The sequence below is a fragment of the Gobius niger genome, assembly GCF_951799975.1.
Source record: "Gobius niger genome assembly, chromosome: 11".
In the NCBI taxonomy this organism is placed as follows: domain Eukaryota; kingdom Metazoa; phylum Chordata; class Actinopteri; order Gobiiformes; family Gobiidae; genus Gobius; species Gobius niger.
In genome coordinates this window covers 29,790,473-29,812,680 of record NC_136862.1, presented here as the reverse complement: position 1 = coordinate 29,812,680, position 22,208 = coordinate 29,790,473, and the positions used below count along the sequence as shown (strand labels likewise).

Genomic DNA, 22,208 nt, shown 5'->3' with positions numbered 1-22,208 from the left:
AATCCCTGATCACTTCACGCTTTTTTCTTTATCAGTCCCTGTGTATCAAATATGTGTTGCCAATGTCCAGAACACAGGTAAAAAAAAAAAACATGCAATCTACCTCGTATCAACTATTATTGGGTGTTTGCAATCCTCACCTGTCTACTTTATTATTAATGTTGTTGTTTTTCCTTTTAAAACTGATGTTGCCAATCTGACTCAACATGTTCCCAGTGACTGCGACACTTTTGAACCACAATATTTCCTCACAAGTCTGTAAAAACATCCTTGTGTGGCATTAAAAGGGGCTGTACATCCGCCGCACCGACGTCACCGCAAGAAGCTAAGCCGAGGTTGACGAGTTGTTTTGGGGAGAAGAAAAAGCGCTGCGAGCGGCGGTGGCGGCGGAAGAAGGGAAGGAAAGCACGGAAGAAAACGCCGATTTTATCGTTCTGCGGGGGCCGTAGACACGCCGAACTCTCTCTTTAGTTTCTTAAACATTCACTTTGAGCCATGTCGACCCCGGCCAGACGACGACTCATGAGGGATTTTAAAAGGTACCGCAGTATTTTGCTCTTTCTTCCCCCGTTTCTGTTTGCTAACAGCGTTAGCTTAGCATTAGCCTAGCAGCTGTTGGCAACGCAAAGGCTTTAAATCTCCATGGTAAACGAGGGCAAACGTGAAATAACCCGCACGTTTCGCGCCTCTGCTGCTTCTGTGCTCGTTTAGTGAAGATGTCACGCGTTTTATTTGTTTTTTTCGTGCCGTGTTTGCGCCCGGATTATGACAAAGGCTCGTTGTTTTCCAGTAGCCAACACTGTCTTCATTAACCACTGTTGTTTATATAAGGTGCAATTATCAGCTGGACACCGAGCCAGACGGAATATTCTGGAATTCTGTAGCCGCTAATCAAATGATCGTAGAACGGCATGGTTCAGCGAGAGCAGATTCGACACAGTTATTGCGTTTCATGGCAAAAATGATGATAATGTCTGGAAAGCTGCCCTTGCTTTTCTTTTCCAATACCTATGACTAGTGCTATTCGTTTTAGACAAAGGTGTACATTTACAAGCGACACAAATGGAGTGTACCCGAAAAAAATAAAAAAAATAATGGCAAACAATTGGTCAGTAATCAGTTTGTATTTTATCAGGCTCCACTCTGTAACAAAGGTATGACATCTATTGTAGTTCTCAAAGCAAGACAAACATATGAAGCGTTCTTCATGTTTTGAGTTTCCTTCTGTCTTCTCGCTGGTGGTGATGTTTTGCGCACATGTGGCGCTCTCTATTGCTCAATCCTCTGATGGGTGTCCAGGGACTTGAGTTTCGTCTTGTTTTGCAACAGTTTAGCTTGTTCTGTGCTTTGGGCGTAGCTAGCCCACTCTTCATAAATTACACTAAAGTCTAATAGCACTGGAAAGGCCTTACTATTTAGAAACATATTGCTGCGTCTGCTCAGTGCTGCTTTGCTGTTTTTCTTGTGAAGGAGCGTCAAATGCTGCCATGTGCTAAAGCTTACTTAGTTTTTATGCAACATGCCTGTTTTAGTCTAGCATTACCCAGTAATAACTTTTCAATTGAAATGTAAACGCGAAATTCAATGTTTCTCGCATGTTTATGCTTATAGAGTTCGGGAATGTGACGTCATATCGCTAAGCATTATGGGATTAGCAGCAATTGTAAACTAATGGAGATTTTGGAAGTTAAAATACTGGAGTTATTGTTCACATTAAAACACTTGGACACCACAGTGAGTTAGATGTGTTTACCAGGAGTAACTCAGCAGCTAACGGAGCTGTTCCACGGCTATTTTCTCCACTTTATAAACAGTTTTTAGCTAATGTTAGTCAATGGAAATGTATGCTAACAGCTGCAAAGATGGCCGATCTCCATGGTAACTGTAGACTTCCCCTCTCTAGAGGCCAATACAGACGGCATCTCGTCATAGAAGGGGGCGTGGCCTCGCCAAGGGGGAAAATAGAATCTCTAGGGAAACTCAATTTTCCACTCTTTTTAGCCATTTTCTGGTGGAATATGAACTTATTTATCACATACAAATACAGTCCATTGTAAATCGGGCCCATTTGGATATTTTCTCACAGCAGATTGTTCTGTAGAAGTGAAAAAACGGCAGTTGTAGCAAGCGCTAGCTAACCGTTAGCATTAGCCCGATGCTAACATGTAGCATTATGTTAGCATTCTCCGTTTTTTTGTGTATTTATGGACTGTTGAACCACTTTGCTCCTCCCCATGTCTTTGTATCTTTATTTAGTAGAAAACTATATTCATAATTCAGCATTTGTTAAAGTAGTTTTTGAGTAATTAGAGAAAGTTTAGATTTTTTCAAAATTGTTTTCCCCCTTAACTGTTTTCAAACATGACCATATATGGGCGATTCCAGAGATGCCGTCTGTATCTATACGACGCAATAAATTGACAAAAAGATATTGTATAATTCTGATACTTGCTGGTATCGATAAACATGGAACGGTTGACCTCTTTACCCCCTCCTGGATCGAGCACATTTTCTCTTGTTTGTTCAAGAAACCTTTAGATTTGAGTAAAGCCAAAGTGTCAAAATAGCGACAAAAACAAGGATGATAATACAACGATATAAAGAGCCACAAAAAAGCAACAAAACGTTACTGGATAAGCAACAATAGCACGAAAAAAAAAAGCAACACGACAAATAGGGCAGAAAGATATATCGTTATATGAACATTCAAGACTCTTTTGTATTATGATGTTTTTATTTTTCTGGAAAATGCTTGGTTTTCACCAATCCTGTAGTTTATCGTATCGATATCGAGATGTCTGGCATAAATATCGAGACATGAAGTTTTGTCCTTATCGTTCAGCCCTAACGACAAAAAAAGCATCAAAAAACAAAGGGAAAAAAGGGATGAAGAAAGGAACAAAAAAATGACTCTAAAGTCCTTTTAGCCCTTGTATCGTTTCCAGTGTCGTAAAAACCTTGACGGTTACATTTGAGCTAAATAATTGCTCTTCTCACAGACATACCGGTAATATTCATATTTAACGTCGTAGTATCCATTTTCCATTCCCTCATGCAGAAAAGAACCTCAGTTATCCATTGCCCCTACCCTAACTATCAACTCCATATCAATCCCAATTCAATGGCGCGCTCCATCTGCCCCCCTTAATGAGAGCTCTTCACTCCCGCCTGCCTGTAGAAAAAGATGCTAAGCCATATTCCTAGCGACAGCCTTCGAAAGCAGCGAGGATACAGTGTCGGTAACCCTACTCTGCCCGGCCGGTCCCTTGGCGGTGGAGTATAACGCAGATCCACCCTCCGCGATCAGCACATGTGGTTAACTCAGAAGTTAGTTGGAAATTGGGGAAAGTTGCTGTTGTTTAGTCAAGGTTAAGATTAAGGTGCACTCTCAATTTGCATTTGACTCATGCAACCCAATTGGCAAATCTTAGACTTAATAATAATAAAAGAGGAAATGCAAGCCATGTGACAGTAAGGCCACAGCAGGGCAAACGGAAGCCAAATGAGTGTCAAGTTTGCATGATTTGCTCTGATACTCGGGGGTTCTTTTGTTGGCAAGTGCGTTTCCTCCATCTGTTGACAAGATAATGATGAGTTTTTCGGCTCTTTTTGGTGAACCGGATCATTTGGATCGGCTCACCAAAAAGAGCCAGTGCTTTTGGCTCCCAGATGGCTCTTCATTTTTTTTACCAATTCACTTTAAAGCAGTACTAAGTAACGTGTTTACCTTTAATAAATCCTTTTCGTAGTCCCTGTGGGGGTAATACAAGTGTTTATGGGATGATTGGCGGGTCTTTCATCTTCCCCTAGTGTCTCTGGACAGAAAACCATGTTTGCAACTTGACTGGCACCGGTGCGGAGAAAGCAATACACACTAATGGAATCACGAAGAAGAAGCTAACATGCTAACGGGCAAAGCTAACTGCGGGCTAACGTCACTTTAAACAGTATTTACAGCCAAGTTTGAGTGAAAAAAAATATTTCCATTGTATAATTGGATGCACAGTAACCCTCTCTCCCTTCGCCTTTCCTGTCAGCGTAGTATTTACTCTCCAAGACAATTAATAAGTAAAAAAATCGTAACTTGCTACTACACCTGCAGTTGCGCTTATGGCCTCTAGGGGGAAGAGTTACTTAGTACTGCTTTAAATATCAGAGTAAGTTTAATAAGTTTAGCAGAGATTTTCATTTATGGTTTGTTCGACTACTCCCTGCACAAAACAATAACTGTCATCAAGAAAGAAATTTAAAAGGGACAGAAGATGATTCAGATTTTATTTTTTCATTGCTATAATAGTAATAATGTGATAATGTGTCGTGGTCTGTGCCGTCGTCTTCAGGAAGTATATATATATATATTTTTTTAGGTTGTGGAACCGTGTGTACTATAGCAACAAACATTTTTAAAGCTGGTATTAGTTTCATGTAAGTACTAATTTTATTTGCAGTAAAAGTCCTTAGTGTTTCTCCCCAGTCCCTCTGCTGTTTGTGTCGGCTCCGGCCCTGCTCAGTCTGTAGCTGCTGCACCTCGCACTGAGAGAGGAATACAGACTCCAGACTTTATCAGGACTCCTGCACTTCTGCTTTTGTTTCTTTTGTATATTGGGCTCACACACACGAGGAAAAGGCCGACATTGCGACGTATCACCGCAGCGCACGTTATCACATTGTTTACTTTTCACTCCACAAACCCATCGTAGTTCCATCTAACCATAAAACTTCAAATATAAGGCGGATTTTTCTCAAATAGAAAGTGACTTAAAGCTGGATGTGTACTGACTCCCTTTATGGATTAGTTTAGTCTGTAGAGATCTTGATTTTGTGTAAACCGCAGGTTCGTTTGGGCTGCAGCTGCAGATTTTTTACCTCGCTCTCTCTCTAATCCTATTCTCTTTCTCTTTTAGTCTTTAGTAGTTGTGGGCCGTTATCTGCGTTAACGTGCTGCGTTAACGCGAGACTCTTATCGGGCGATAAAAAAAATATCGCCGTTAATCTATTCTCAAAGCTGGGTTGGGAGCTGGGTCTATACTCTACAAGCTATGATGACTTTCACCGTGATATTTTAAGGTCAGCTCACATTACACGACTTTTATGCCCAATTTCGGACGCACAGGAGAAACGTGAGTGAATATAGCGTCTCCAAAGCGACACACAGAAGCAGCGGCCAATGACAGAGTGAAATCAAGACAGAAAAACACCGCAGCGCCTCCCTCTTTCAAAACAGCGACGTAAACAACTCATTTCATGGCTGCAGCCCCACACGTAACAGCGCAACTTTATCACCAGAAGTTCACGGGAGCCTTTTCCAGGTAAATTTCAACCGCGAGCAGAGTTTAACCGCAGCACTTAGAGTTTGGAGACGAACGTTCCTGCTCCTTTTCTCCGAGTCCGTTAGCTTCTCTTTCTCCGCTCCGCCCGTTTCCTTTTCTGATCAAATCCAAAGAAATACGTCCCGCATCTTCGTGTTGTCGACGTTTATCTCCATTTTGACAGAATTATGGCCAGGTTGAAGCTCGTAGTAGCAGCAGCTGCTGCAACATGAGCTGCGTTGTTGTGACAGTGATCACGTGACACTGTTGACCAATCAGGAGACGCGCACATGTTTCCCACGCTCACAAACAGAGGCCTATATTTTCTGATCTGGTAAAAGGGCCCACATTACCCGTAAATAAATACTTAGGGACTCCTGCCACAACTGTCCCATGCGAGAGACTTTTTTCTTTAGCAGGTCATAGTGTGCAGAAGAGATTTAGTTTGTCACAAAGCTACTGACTGTAAACAGTTAAATAATGACTTACTTTTAGTCATTATTTGGGTAGCACACATATTCTGAATGGCTTCGGCAGAATTCAAGCGAGCCATTTTAATCTAGATTAATCTAGATTAATTTCAAAATTAATCTAGATTAAAAAAATTAATCTATGCCCACCTCTAGTCTTTAGTCTTTCTCTATTCTCTCTCTGAGGTGAGTGTAGCAGAGAGCGGTGCATGTGGAGCTTTATAAACATGCAAACTTACAAAAAAAACGGCTCATGCGTGAGACTCATCGTTCACTTAAAAGAGCCGGCTCTTCGCACCGACTCGTTCGTGACCGACCATCACTATGACGAGTGGATTTGGTATTTAACCTAGAGTGAAATGTATTCCGTTACAGATCAGTTGTCTTTGTTTCGGTGCCCTTCACTGTTTAATGCTGTTGGGTTGTCTGGATGTGCCATGTGGGTTGGAGCCTTGAACAAAATGTAATGTAAGTGAAGTCTTGGTTTCACCTTAGCTGGCTGCTGGTTCTCTGCGCTCTATTCAGACTATTTTTAACTCTCAGGTTATCAGGCCTCGAGGAATTTCATCAATATAACTTTCCACAAGTATGTCTGCCTTAAAGTGCATATGACACGAGGAAACAAAGTTGGACAGACAATTTATGCTAGATTTTAAAACATTTATGCAATGTTTATTATTAAGGAATACGGAAGTAATCATTATTGGAACTGACAGGAAGTGAGTGACGCACCGAGCTCTGAACATTTTGTTGCCATGCAGAATTCTATGGACCCTTTATCTATGTCACACCATTTTTTTTTTTTTTACTTTTTCATAATTAAAGGCACTTTAATGGAACTTTTTATGCACAAAAAAGTGACCCCTCAATGACCCAGCTGTATGTGGTACTGTACTTTCCAACACAGTGACCGCTCCAGGATCAGCTGTTTTTAGGGTTGCCGATAGGACTGGGCATAAAATCTATTCTAAAATCTAATCTATTTGATTTAAAAATCGATTCAAATTGATTCAGATGTTATATGACTTGTTCTCCTCTGCTCTGTTTCATTCATACTGTATTGGCTTGACGGTGTTGTGATGGTAAGATGTCACTTTTGAATGAAATAAATTAATAAAAATGTTTTTTCAGAAATGCTATTTTATTATTATCATTATTATTATTATTTTTAATTATTATTAATTTTAAATCTTTGTTGGAAACTACACAGAGACTTGCCCTTGTTATTTTTCAAGGTTTCTCGATGCACAAACAGTATTAACAATCGGCAGTAATTTTGTTTTTAATTGGGGGAAAAATCAAATCGTATATCGCCCAGCGCTAGTTTCTGGTAGGTTTTTCTTTGCTGATGGAACCCATCTCCATGGTTACGCATACATTCCACCCAGAAAACCAACCAGAAACCCTGAAACACAACTGATCCTGGAGCGTCATAGTGTGATGGAAAAGTGAAGGCGCCATGCGAGTTCAAATACGCACTAAAATGTATCTACTATAATTTCCACTGGTATCATCCATCAAACTAAATCACAATTCCAAGGATTAGAACCTGACATATGCAGAGCTAATTAAAGAAGGGTAGAGCTAAAAGTAGGGCTGCTCGATTATTGAAAAAATACTAATCACGATTATTTTTGTCATAATTGAAATCACGATTATTCAAACGATTATTTGTTGCCTTTAAAAAAAAAGTCTTTATTTTATTTATATATTTCTTAAAAATAAAAAAAACTATGCTGAATATTTTCTGTTTTCTGAACAGTCACAAAAGTACAAATGATTTCAAGTTTGCCTCGATTAAGGAGAGGTCTCTGCTTCACGCCTGCCCCCTGCTGGCCAGGCCTCACACCTGCGCAAGTAAACTGAGCAGCGCGGCCTGATGACATCATCACACAGCGCCGTTTGTTTTTATGTTCGGCAAAAGCATGAGCCGTGGCACGTGAAATGCGAAGGGAAAATAATCCCAGTGCCGTGAAATAAAGCAAGTCTGCTTTGCCAGAAAAAAATGAAAAAGAAAAAAAAAATTGACTAAAATTGACTAATTTCGTAATCGTTTAGTGTAATAATCGAAATCGTGATCGAATTTCAATTAATTGCACAGCCCTAGCTAAAAGCACTAACACTTTTTTACTCCATTTTGGTTTATCTCGGTTGCTATGGAAAAAAAGATTGTGTTTTTAGTCAATAAAAACCCCTTAAGCTGTTGGTTGTTCGGGGTTGGTTTAGTGTTGATCATTCGTCTCACCTCAGGAGGCTTTGTCAGCACCAATAAACCTTTGGCAGCAGGCTGAGTTATATACCCATCTGGTGAGGGTAGTAACACACCCACCTTCATTCTGAAAACACACCCTCGGCCTCACAGTTCCCTTAGCCAGACGACACAGAGCGTATAACTAGTACAAACGGCAGTGCCTTCTCTGTGGCAGCTTTACTCTGAATGAGGTTAATTGCGCTGGGTCTGTCTGCAGCTCAGGGCTTAAAGAAGAATCTGAGTCCTCACAGAGAGAGAGAGGCCCTACACCTGGGTCTGCTGCAGCCTTAAGCTCTCTCTAAACCTGCCTCAACCTGTTCCACAGACGCTCTCTGAACTTGACCTGCAGCACGCACAGTTAATCGCAATCGAATCGAAATCACAATCTGAAAAAAGACGTGAATGCTCCTGAACATGTTTAGAATGAGCACTGTGAGCAGAGTCTTGCTTTTTCACATATTTACTTTCTCTACCAAGGTTTGGGGTTTTCATGAACTGTTTTGCTCCTTTGTCCCACAGATCAATGACGGTGAGAACTTTTCCCAGGTTTTTGTACAACCGATCAAAAATGCTAACTTGAGCTGTGCTACTGCCAGTGCTAAACACCGAATGTTGCTGCTGCATTAGCTTACATCCTTAAATATTAAAGTGCTTTTCGGGTGATTTATTATTCAAACTCCAGTAGGGCTGTGCAATTAATAGAAATTCAATTACGATTTCGATTACTAAATGATAACAAAATAGCATAATTGAAAAAAAAAAAAAGACATTATTTTAATTGAAGTATTCAATACAATTTCAACAGCTACAATACATTTGACAAACTAACACCAAGATAGGATTATAAAACAACACAAAATACGGCATACGACAACAAATTGACCGATAAGACAGCACTTCAGAACAATGCATTCCAAAAATCAAAAAACAGTAGTAGTTTTAGTAAATAAAACAATATTTAGGATGCCCTCCCGCTTGTTCATCTGAAGTGCGGAAAGTCCCTACTGCACGGTTTGTTTGTTTGTTTGAGCGCGTCTGCTCCACTGAACTAGCAGCGCTGCGTGAAGGAAATTTTGTATTTGTATTTGTTTTGTGATAACTGATAAGTACTTTTGCTGAAGAGCGACATAACATGTAAAGCCTCTCATATCCTTTGCCCGGGCGCTGGCTGTGTGCAGAACATTTCACGAAGCAAAGCATGTCAATTTACTTGCGCAGGTGTGAGGGCTGGCCAGCAGGGGGCAGGTATGAATCAGAGACCTCTCCTCAATCGAGGCATACTTGAAATCATTCGTACTTTTATGACTGTGCAGAAAACAGAAAATATTCAGCATGGTTTAATCTATAATATAAAACGCAATCACGAGTAGGGCGGGGCTTAGCTCCATAAGGGCGCCGCCATGTTAATTCCGCGGGTGGCCCCCATGTGACCGTCCCACCGGCCGCGGGCATTGGGCACGGGTCCATATGGACCGCGGTGCTGCTGTCTGAGGACAACCCAGTATCACAACAACGCGAGTGCGCGAGATCTGACTGCCGTGCGTGTGCGCGTCCAAACAGGGCGATGTGTGTCATCGTCACTCACGCTAAACTGCAGCTGCAGACGCTCCGCACAGGTACAGTGACATCCTCCAAAACACATGACATCTGTGTCTTTGTTTGAGTCTCTCCTGCAGTGACCGAGGCTGTGGTTCATTATAGATCCAGTGCTGCGTAATGTCAGAGACAAATGCGTAAGCTCCAATCCTGGCCATATGCCGTCTCAAAAGCTTTGTCTCCGAAAAAAAGTACACGCAGAAAGTTGCCCAAACACCTGACCAAACACGAGCTTCAAATCAAACGCGCTGCTCCGAGAGCTTCAGCCTCCGTGTGCGGAAAGCGAAAATGACACTACCACTTCACGAGCGCATGGCCTGCACTGCGTAGTTTTTGTCTTTTTTTTACTTTGCTGCTGTACCATTTGTTTTCTATTTTGCTTTCACGTATTGTGAGCCCAGAGGTACATTTTATTATAAAGCAGCTTTGAACGCATTGCCAATTTTATTCTAAGATTATAAATACTGTCTAACAACGATCATTAGGCTATTTCAGTTCAAAACCTACTTATTATTTTTTAGATTGCGCTTGCACCGTGATGCACCAAACCACGGGTCCTGCACCGTGACCCAAACCGAGTTTAGCGAACATATTGTCGTTGTAGTTTATAAGAAAGGAGCACGGGTGCATCAAACACTCCAATTGCAGTTTGTTTGAAATTATTTTTAGCTTTCATTCTTTTACACATTTGGAGTGGCCATAGTTTTTGAAATGGGTTGGGAACCACAGGTCTACTTAGTGACAGGTTATAGGGACTATATAAACAAAACTATACAACAGTGTTCAAAAACAAATACAGAGACAAGGGTACAAGCATTATCTGCCCATGATCTTTACCTTTACATACAACACACTTCCTTTGCCCCTATAATTGGCCAACAGAATAAAATAACATTTTAGCTCGAACAGGAGTGGGAGGAAGACAAACTTATTTACTTTAACCCTTGGTAGCTTGCAGTAATGATATACAATTGACATGAAGAATATGATTAAATATAATGAAATATTATATTTCCACATTTCCTTAACGCTTCGAACATGAGATGGAGAAGAGCCAGCCTTTTAAATCAAATTCTTTGCACATTTCGATCTCCCCCAGGAGCATGACCATTAGAGGTCGACCGATACATAGCCATGAAAATCGGTTAGTTTTATATTTATGTTGGAGACTTTTCTTTATCATTTTGGAACCATAAGACATGGACTAGAAACTTCTCGTCTTTCAAACGAGCTGAAGTATCTACTATGAATGTCCTGAATAAATCAGCTCTATGTCCCTAACAAAGCGCCCCCTACCTTTTTTTACAGTTCAGAAGCATCATACACAGGATTATACACAAGACATTTGGGAAAATCGGTCAAATATATTGGCCGTGTATATCAACATCAACATAAAAATCCCCCCAAATTGGCATCGGCCTTAAAAAAAACCCCATATTGGTCGACCTTTGTTTTAACATTTGAGAGAAAACCGGAATATGAACCGTTAAACCCATTCACGAATTGCATTTCAGAACATGTTGGGTCTCGATCTAGTTCAGCAATTTTTTTTTTCAATTTCTCCCATCATTTTGACATTTTGATCGCTCGGAAACTACATGCTCCGAGTTTTCCAATGGCCTGAATTTACTTGAATGCTTTGAACTTAAGATCCACATTTGAACATCTTCTTACGAGTCTAGTTGAGCTGTTCTGTTTTGATCGCACTAATGCTATTGTTCTTTCATTACGCAAGGTTTGATGACAGAAACTACGTGACCTGCCCCGATCAGCCGGGTTGGATCTGTTGACATTCGCGGTTGCCACGCACCCCTCGCACAAAGAAGGGCGGGTCGGCTCGAGACCGCAAGTTCAGATACATTGTCGAGCATTCCCTGCTTTCAACGCTGAATAAATGTTCTGCGATTACTGGACACAAGAAGCTTTTATTTTCAGTTTGATTTTGATGCTGGTTTGAAAATGCCGTACAAAATGACGAGACTTTATCAAATCAGGAAGAACATTCGAACTCCACACAGAACAATCCCAGACATCCCGGGAATCCAACCCCGAACCAGCGAATATGAACTCGTCACATGTATATTCTTTTCTGAAATTCAGCCCCATAACTTGGTAGAAGTCCAAGCAAACATGGCGCCGGTCCAGTCCGCTGTGACTGTGGCTCCTGCCAAAGTGATGCTCCCGTGATGTCGGTGAGACGTAGATGTGCTGTAAATAGAGCGGGCCTGTTGTCTGAGTCATACGGATCACATTAGAGACTTTAATCTCTGTTTTTCTCTCCAAGCCCCTGTCAAATACACCGGGAACGCGGTTTTCCACTCTCGATGCTCCGTACTTGGCACTCGCTTTCCCCCGACTGGCCTCTCACCTGCACGGCTGTTGTCGCTACCAAATCAGGATTGTGGTTTGAAAGGTCGCCAAAGATTTGTAGAAAACTAACACCATATATTTTTGGCGGTTATATTGGATATATTGTGTTATCTATTATTGCAATACAATATTTTTTGTGATATAATGTTCAGCCCTAGTTTTGAACGCTCTGGGACTTGAACTCTTCTTGCTAATGGCTCAACCGCTATGTATCGTGAGACATTTGATGTTACTGACCCCTAGGACAGCGTGATATGGCCGAAAATGTCACAATTAGGAGATCTGCAGGCTGCTCCTCTACAGTAGGTTACTCTCTGAAAATAAAGTAGGCTATATGCAAATTAAAAGTATTATTCAATTTTCATTTCCAATTATTTTATCCTGGTACTTTGCATTTATTTTTAATAGTAACAGTATGACTGTGCTGAGCAGTTTTGTTTATTCAGTACCTGATTCAGGCTTTGAGTAAAAGTTATCTATTCTCTTAAACAGCACTGTGATTTTATTTGTGAAAAGCTTTACTTACTTACTTACTTACTAGTAACACAAAAACCCTCACCTCTGACATCATGCTGCCTTTACTACTATGGTGTTCTCCCTCTTGTAAAAGTATTGTCTAAAAGCCCGCAACGATATATTGCTGTATCGATTTTTTTTGAGCACACTCCTAGTCACAATAACATCCCGATGTCACCCCTTTACCTGGCCAAGCTACAAACAAACATCTGCAGAGGAGACGTCAACGAGCACATGTTTGTGTGCGGAGCCTCAAAAAGCCACAACGCCACATATTATATTTTAATATTTACATAAAGAAATGAGTAAACCGCGCATTTACTCTTAAAAAAGACGATAAAACTTACAATTCACTGTTAGAGTCCAGCTAATCCACCACAGCAGCCTCAAAACAACACATGGTCCAAATAGCGATCGATTGTTTTCCTCTTCGAAGGTTAAACTCTTCATCCCCGTGTGTCCTGGTCCTCTGAGGCTCCTCGCGACTTTCTGTTTTGTCCTTTTAGACGAGCGTTGTAGCTGATTTTACACATAAAATCACCAGGGCCTCTCCTCTAGCTGCCGCATGTGCCATCCTGTGCTTCCTGTTTGTTTGGGCCGAGTGTTTCCCTGGGATTGACCTGACAGGCACTGCAGCATTGCGCCGTCCATATTTTCCCCCAGACTGCGACAGGTCTGGCCCATTCTCCTCGATTTGAAAAAAAAACGCAGAAAAGACTAAAACTACTTGATGATGAAATGGAACAATTAAGAAGTGTGAAAACGTTGTGAACTCTGTGGGTCGTTTCGGGTAAGGGGTCACGAGGAGTGGCTCGGCGCTCGCACATATGTTAAAGAGTGTCCAAATGGCTGCATTAGGCGCTGGTGTTAAACGGAGTGTGTCTCTCCGTGTCTTGACTCATAATGATGCTGCAGACAAGTGTTGTTTGATTCAGCTCACTGCCTCCTGCCTCCAGTCGATCCGCTCGCCTCATGCACTGCTCCGTCGCTGGAAAAGCACCTTAGTTTATGCACCTTTGCTATTATGCTTTTAGATTGGTAATTTAGGTGTTTGGAATCAGGAAAATCGGGAAGCGCTTAACTAGTACAAGAGGCACGTGGTGTAGAGATCTATTAGATACTACAGGGTTGGCAGGTTTTGTAGCTACACAACTCGGCGTGGACAGGATATTTAGTTTAGTTTGCAGAGGACGTGAGCTTACATAATTGAAAACCAAGCACAACATGTTCCTGTAGGCCGAGGGTAACGGACCATCTGTTGATTAATTTGATTCCAACCATGCTGTGTTAAAGGAATAGGCCACCGTTTTTACATACTGAGATATGTTCTTGCCTTAGCTTTGACGAGTTCTTTAGAACCTGTCTGATCTTCACCCGTGCCTTCAGTCACGTAAACACAGCACAGACGGCGTTAGCATTTAGCCTCTCCCTCTCTCCTCTATAGCTCCAAAACAGGTCAAGATAGAAGCTACCAAGCTCTTCCACGTTTTCCCTATTTAAATATGGTTACGTGAAGTGTTACACTACAAAGTATAGTTACACAAAATTAAACAATGTGGATTTTCTAAGCGGATAAAAGGGGGAACTATATTGTAAGGCGTAATAATACCAGGAGTAGTTCGAAATCCGTGCTGTAATCTTCACTTTACTGTGCGGATGCCAAACTACTCCTGGTATTATTACGTCTTACAATATAGCTCCCCCTTTTATCCGCTTAGAAAATCCACATTGTTTAATTTTGTGTAATTATACTTTGTAGTGGAACACTTCACGTAACCATATTTAAATAGGGAAAACATGGAAGAGCTTGGTAGCTTCTATCTTGACCAGTTTTGGAGCTATAGAAGAGAGGGGGAGGGGCTAAATGCTAACGCCGTCTGCGCTGTGTTTACGTGACTGAAGGCACGGGTGAAGACCAGACAGGTACAAATGAACTTGTCTAAGGTAAGGTAAGAACATATCTCAGTATGTAAAAACGGTGGCCTATTTAAGTTTAGTTTGCAGAGGACGTGAGCTTACATAATTTGAAAACCAAGCACAACATGTTCCTGTAGGCCGAGGGTATCGGACCGGTATCTGTTGATTCATTTGATTCCAACCATGCTGTGTTAAGTGTGTATACGCTAACCGCGGCCAGCCAGACAGGCTTTTCCTAACTCTTTACAAAGACGAGTAGTTTGGGACTTGGCGTTGTCTCCGCGAGTTCCAGTGGGCCTGATCGACAGGTGGATTAACCAATCAGAGAAACACATGGTGCGTCCCACATGCCGTTACTAAAGATCTGATCTGACCATGCTCTCGTTCAGTTTGTGGTGACTTTGTGGTTACTTTTTGCTGCTATACCAAGTATCAAGGTTTTATCAAGCATCGCAGCACTTTCAATACACTATTTTATTTTCCTGTAACAGTAACAGCACTTTGTTACTTTTTGTGTTCATGCACTTTTCAATCTTCAGACTTGACTAAATGTTAAATGGCATTTGGACACGTGACTGTTTTCTGTAGTACTTGCTGTATCACAATACGTATCGGATCGGCCCCTGAGTATCGTGATACGTGTCGGATGTTTAAGTGTGCAACATGTTTAAGTGTACAAGTTAATTTCCCTTATATCAAGCAACATAATGCGGGTGTTCCGTTCAAGCACATTTTGCTTCAATGTTTGTGAAGGCTCTCGTTTGTCCAGGGAGTATCCATCGCAGAGAAGCTAAATCATAGGGCTGCAATTAATCGAAATTTGATTACGATTTCGATTATTACACTGAACGATTACATAATTAGCGTAATCGATTTTTTTTAAATTTATTTTTTTATTTAATTTAATTTTTTTCTATTTTTTTGCAAAGCAGACTTGCATTATTTCACGGCACTGGGATTATTTTCCCTTCGCATTTCCCGTGCCATGGCTCGTGCTTTTGCCTGACATAAAAACAAACGGCGCTGTGTGATGATGTCATCAGGCCGCGCCGCTCAGTTTGCTTGCGCAGGTGTGAGGGCTGGCCAGCAGGGGGCAGGTGTGAAACAGAGACCTCTCCTTAACCGAGGCAAACTTGAAATCATTTGTACTTTTGTCACCGTTCAGAAAACAGAAAATATTCAGCATAGTTTTTTTTATTAATAAATATATAAATAAAATAAAGACTTTTTTTTTTAAAGGCAACAAATAATCGTTTGAATAATCATGATTTAAATTATGCCAAAAATAATCGTGATTTTTTTTTTTTTCAATAATCGAGCAGCCCTATCATCGACTGGACTGGACATCCTCAACTTTGCCAAAACCCAGTCCAGTCGATGATTTTGCAACGATATTTGTATCATTCAAACAGTACCTTTTTAAATCTTGGCCTTGTTCCGCTCCTGCCCCACTATAAGTTTCCGCCTTCCGCCTTTTCTTCCATGACCCGTTACATTTTTTGATCAAAAACGTTGTGATTTCGGGACTGGCTGCTGGGAGAGTCCCAGACGCTGTTTGAACAGAGTAGAAGTGGCTGTTTTTTAAAGCCTTCACTTCACCTAATATTTACATTGGAAGCAGTACTTTCAAACAGCACAGAGACTTGTACATATTCAGCCATGTGGTCTTGGGTGCAGCTCTTTCTGCAGACGTCTGCTTTTATTCACACGATTCAGCATTGTAATCTTCTCCGTATCTCTCTGAGTTTTAGCCTCGTCTTTAAATGCTTCTCTCTCCGTCTCCTCAGACTTCAAGAAGACCCGCCGACCGGAGTGAGCGGGGCGCCCTCGGAGAACAACATAATGCTGTGGAACGCTGTTATTTTTGGGTGAGTCACATTCTGTTCCTCTCCCCCCTGAAATCGTGAGGCTGCAGACGACTCCCCCTTTTTCATCCACAGCCACAGTAATTATCTGCTGTTACAAAAGATTCGTCACAATCAGGATTTATGCCTGGAAATGCAGAAATCGAAGAGTTGAGTCTAAAAACCATTCTGATTATTTTGGAACGACTAGCTGATGAGAGTCTTCTAGTGGCGGTTGTTCTGTCTTCTCCACCGGGGCCTGGTTTCCTGCTGCATCGCCCCGAACGAGGCCCGTCATGTTCAGGCTGCGATTGTGCGGCCGAGAATAGGTTCTCAGCGGGAGACGTCGGAGCAGCATCGAGCTTCCAGTTGAAAGGTCGAAGGAGGCGAGGAACGTTTGGACTTACATAACCTGCTACGGGACGGCAACGGCTGATTTAGGACGAAAATAAGATAGTCCAATTTCAATACGACGCATTCAGAAATGACCTTGAGCCGCATAACTGGGATCAGTGCAACTCTTTGTAAAAAAAAAAATGGTTTCGAAATTAAATTAAAGGAAACCATGTCCCACAAGTCCGTGCCCTGTCCCTCTGCTCGTGAGTTTCTGTTACCTCTGCTCTCTGACATCTGTCGGCTCCTGCTCCTTTCACACCGACCAGGGGAGAGGGAGGACGAGGGGGCGAGACACGTCACTCCAGTTCATTTGGGAATGATTAAAGCTGCTTTTAAAGGAATAGGCCACCGTTTTTACATACTGAGATATGTTCTTGCCTTAGCTTTGACGAGTTCTTTAGGACCTGTCTGATCTTCCCCCGTGCCTTCAGTCACGTAAACACAGCGCAGACGGCGTTAGCATTTAGCCTCTCCCCCTCTCCACTATAGCTCCAAAACAGGTCAAGATAGAAGCTACCAAGCTCTTCCACGTTTTCCCTATTTAAATATGGTTACGTGAAGTGTTCCACTACAAAGTATAAGTACACAAAATTAAACAATGTGGATTTTCTAAGCGGATAAAAGGGGGAACTATATTGTAAGGCGTAATAATACCAGGAGTAGTTCGAAATCCGCACAGTAAAGTGAAGATTACTGCGCGGATTTCGAACTACTCCTGGTAAACGTGGAAGAGCTTGGTAGCTTCTATCTTGACCTGTTTTGGAGCTATAGTGGAGAGGGGGAGAGGCTAAATGCTAACACCGTCTGTGCTGTGTTTACGTGACTGAAGGGACGGGGGAAGATCAGACAGGTCCTAAAGAACTCGTCAAAGCTAAGGTAAGAACATATCTCAGTATGTAAAAACGGTGGCCTATTCCTTTAATGCCCGCGTCTTACAGATTTGCATCTTGTTTGTACCTTTTAGGTCGGAATTCAAAGCTATTGTCCATTCAGACCTATCATATTTATAATGGCAATTTTTTAATGGTTGTGGTTTGTTAAAAATATGTTATAATCGAGCTGAATAATAGCAGGATCTGATCGGTTTCAGTTATCTAATTGTGCGAGCAAAACTAGAACACATTTAACGATTGCTCTGGTCGTCTGTGATCTAATCTATGATTGTGCAGATCAATCTTTACGACTAATCGTTAAAATGGGTCTTTATGTGGGTTCTTCCCACATAAAGACCCATTCGTCCTCTCCGTTGGAAATGGATGCACATACAGCTTTAGCTTTCTATCCTGTCTGTCCGTGAATCCTGTCAGTGCGCTCCGTCAGGCGGTTTATGTATCCAGAGTCGTAGCACACGGCTCAACAGGTGAAGCAGAGCGAACGGCTGAACTTCTACAAAGTGATTTGAACCATTTGCAAAGAAAACCACCGCTGCTTTCTTGACTACACTCAGTGAGGGTGATGTAAAAATCGGCTGTTGCTTTGGTCTTGTTTTGGTACATTTTTCCAGTGCCCTCTGGTGGTAGCTTTCGATAACACAGGCTGGACATTATAAACGTGTGGAAGCATAAATGCCGTAGCCTGGCATCCAGAATGACCCCCCCCTCTGTATATTTTCTGCACGGGTGACATCAGTCTGGGCAGGGAGCTCGCTCTCTCCCAAACTCAAACAGATCTGTGCCATCAGAATCGTTCATTTGCGTTCACGTGTTGTTCGCGAGCAGCGTCACGCGTGGGATTCGGACGTCCCCTCAATAACAATCTACGGGCGGCGCCCAGGAGAGCCCAGTTTTTTTCTCTAATCAGCGGTAAATGACCAAAAACACATCGGCAGGAGGTGATTTTGTGATTCATGATCCTTTTTCAACGTTGTCACAGAACCACTAATAACGCCGCTGACTGCCCTTCACTGATTGGTTCACTCCCTTCCTTCACTTCCTGTTTACTCGCATATGCTGCGCTGTAGAAATCAAGCTGATGCGGAGTCTTACCAGTGAGTCTGGATTTTTCCAGGCTATAAATGCTGTGACAGTACTTCGTCTTAACCAAGCCCATTTTCTCCATTTCACCAATTTGAAAGCCAAGACCTCCAAAACGCATTAAGCTTTTTCCTCGTTTTCCGTTTTTTTTGTTTTGTTTTGCTTGATCAGTTACATTACACACACAAAAAAAAAAAAAATTTAGCCAAAAAAAAGCAATGAAAACGTGGCAAAAACGACTAAAAACTGATAACAAAAACAAGGAAGAAGCTTAGATGAGTTTTGCCGGTCTTAGCTTTCAAATGTGGTGTCACCCTGGCCTAGAAGCTTTCAGATTTGGGTAAAACTGGAGAAAACGTGCTCAGTTAAGGCGGGGGTTAAAGAGTGTGTGTCGGAGGCTTTAACGTCTGCAACTGAACTTGGTTTGCTCAGATTTGCGCACAGGCACAAGTTTCTGTGAACAGGCTATTCCTCATTTGAAAGCTAGGAACCTCCAGAGTTCAGCCTCTGAGCTTTAACGACTGGAGGCTGCCCTGGCCCTGACTGGGACGTTATCAGGGATTGAGGAAGTTTTATTTCCAAACCGTCGGTTTAATTTTGAGCCGTAGAGTCAAAATGTAGCATCGCGATTATCAACTCCGGTTTCTTGATTATTTGACTTCACACAATCGCAAAACGTGCAACAATTGCTCTTTTTTTTTTCTTTTGCAGACCTGTGGGGACACCATTCGAAGACGGTGAGTTGTTTTTCTTCTTTTCTTTGAACACGTAGCGTTACAGTCTGCCTCCGTTAATAATCCGGTTTCTGTCGTCCGTGAAACTTTGCCCGCGTTTCGCTCCGACAGTGATTCAGCTCCTTCACCCTCCGCTCCGGCTTTGTTTTATTACAAAGTCCTGTCTCCTTCGGGCGGTAATAATGAGCGAAAACCATGTGGGAGACGGCGGACGCGCTGCCGGTCTGAGGACGACCGGCTGTTACATAATCGGAGAAAAACATGTTTTTAAAATGTGACTAGAACTAAAAGGAAGCCTTGATCGTCTCCGAACACAGGCTGGTTTCATCTTTCCAGGAACGGCCATTATTTCTGCAACGACACCTCATTTATGGAAGATCTTTTTTTCTTTTTATATGTTCAATTCTTGACTTGGGGATGGCACAGTTATTCAGAGAAAATATCACAATTTTTTGATTATTCACGATTATCAAAATTCCCCAAAATCCCCCTCCCCGTCCTGATTGGACCTGATAGGCCGGTTCACGGGAAAAGCTCGTCTCATTGGTCAAAGTGATGGCACCGGGGATCCTGATTGGATGCTGAAACCATCGAAAAGGAGGGAGTCATGAAAAAAGTATATAAATATGTTTCTTGTGTAATGCCAAATTTTAGACCCAGGCGATCAATTATCCGCACTCTATAAACTTTGTACAACACTTAAACTTACAGATGATCCCTTTAAGAAAGAAATGCAGAGAATTCCTTAACCTCTTACCACCCGCCTAAACCAAATGCATTCTGTCCTCTTTAGCTATTACATAGGCCTGTGTAACGCCTCATTTTGGTCACATTTTTTATTGAATTTTTGTCACTTTTTGGTTGAATTTTTGTCACATTATTGTTGAATTTTTGTCACTTTTTGTTTGAATTTTTTGTCACATTTTTGTTGAATTTTTGTCACATTTTTATTGAATTTTTGTCACTTTTTGTTTGAATTTTTGTCACATTTTTGTTGAATTTTTGTCACATTTTTATTGAATTTTTGTCACATTTTTGTTGAATTTTTGTCACATTTTTATTGAATTTTTGTCACTTTTTGGTTGAATTTTTGTCACATTTTTGTTGAATTTTTGTCACTTTTTGTTTGAATTTTTGTCACATTTTTATTGACTTTTTGTCACATTTTTGTTGAATTTTTGTCACATTTTTATTGAATTTTTGTCACTTTTTGGTTGAATTTTTGTCACATTTTTGTTGAATTTTTGTCACTTTTTGTTTGAATTTTTGTCACATTTTTATTGAATTTTTGTCACTTTTTGTTTGAATTTTTGTCACATTTTTATAGAATTTTTGTCACTTTTTGGTTGAATTTATGTCACTTTTTGTTTGAATTTTTGTCACATTTTTATTGAATTTTTGTCACTTTTTGGTTGAATTTATGTCACATTTTTATTGAATTTTTGTCACTTTTTGTTTGAATTTTTGTCACTTTTTGTTTGAATTTTTGTCACTTTTTGTTGAATTTTTGTCACTTTTTGTTTGAATTTTTGTCACATTTTTATTGAATTTTTGTCACTTTTTGTTTGAATTTTTGTCACATTTTTATTGAATTTTTGTCACTTTTTTGTTGCGTTTACATCCTTGTTTTCTTTTCATATTTTGTAGCTGTTTTGGTGTTTTTTTCCAAAGAAGCTTTTTGATTAGGGTAAACCCAAACTGGATAAAATGGGTTCCGTTCAGGTGGGAGTTAAGAGGTTAAATCCTTAACAGTGCTGTCTAATGTTTACAAGAAAACAAGACATATGTGCATTTATGTATTTATTAAAGGGTCGATTTTTTTCAATCTTCAAAACATAAATAAAATATTGATTGAGAAATAATAAATGGGTCATAGAATATTATTATTAGTCATATCTAAAGGAAGCAAACTGGTGTGAATGTTTTCAACAGGTCTGCTATAATAAGATCTTCATCAGTTGACTAGAATTACAAAAGCGTGACCTAAACAAATGAACCCATCTGTTGACACCCGCAGCTGCACATGATTCTTTTGGGACTCTTCCATCGGCAACGTCATTCAATCATCATCGTCGGTCCTAAAACTCTTAATTCATCTTGACATCACTATATTTGACTGATAAGTGAAAATTTTACCAGAAAAAGTGGCAAAAAAGTGACAAAAAATGACAAAAATTGACAAAAATTTGACAAAAAAGTGAGAAAAATTTGACAAAAAATTTAGAAAAAGTGATAAAGATTTGATCAAAAAAATCAAATATTTTGACGAAAAAGTGACAAAAAAGTCACGAAAATTTTACAAAAATGAGACGACTGCCCAACAAAAAAAGTGATGAAAAAAAAAAATCTGATGTGAGGAAAAAGGTCAATTTAGTTTTGTAGGTCTTTCAAATGAGGCGTTGCACTGGCCTACAGGATTTGGGTAAAGCTGAACTGGAGAAAATGCTCTCGGTTCAGGCGGGAGTCAAGAGGTTAATAAATAGGAAATATGCACAGAAAAAGTATTTTGGGGTTAAATTTTGTCCCTCGGCGCCCCCTAACTAAAATATCTTCCCACGGCTCTGGAAACCCGTGCGGATTTGACCTTTCAGTGACCCAGTGTGTAGCTGTGTCGATGGTGAGCCTCTGTAACTCTCCAGGATCAATTGTTTTGCGGGTTTCCGCTAGGTTTTCACTGTTGGTGGAACAATCTCCACAGTCACATACATTCCATCCAGAAAACCTGCCAGAAACCCTCAGAACAATTGATCCAAGAGAGTTATTGAGGCCACCATGATGCGCACTAATCCATTTTTATTCTCATTTGTATCAAGAATTCCATAACATACCTTT

General features: G+C 40.9%; 1 protein-coding gene across 1 annotated transcript in view; it reads left to right on the top strand.

Moving 5' to 3' along the window:
- Positions 1–291: 291 nt before the first annotated feature.
- The window catches only part of ube2b (ubiquitin-conjugating enzyme E2B (RAD6 homolog)), a 29,249-nt gene continuing 7,332 nt past the window's right edge, over positions 292–22,208 (top strand). Inside the window, exons 1-3 of the mRNA XM_079566392.1 lie at positions 292–539; positions 16,217–16,297; positions 19,354–19,379. Coding sequence (XP_079422518.1) covers positions 496–539; positions 16,217–16,297; positions 19,354–19,379 — 151 coding nt within the window. The 5' untranslated portion in view covers positions 292–495. The remainder of the gene's footprint in view (positions 540–16,216; positions 16,298–19,353; positions 19,380–22,208) is intronic.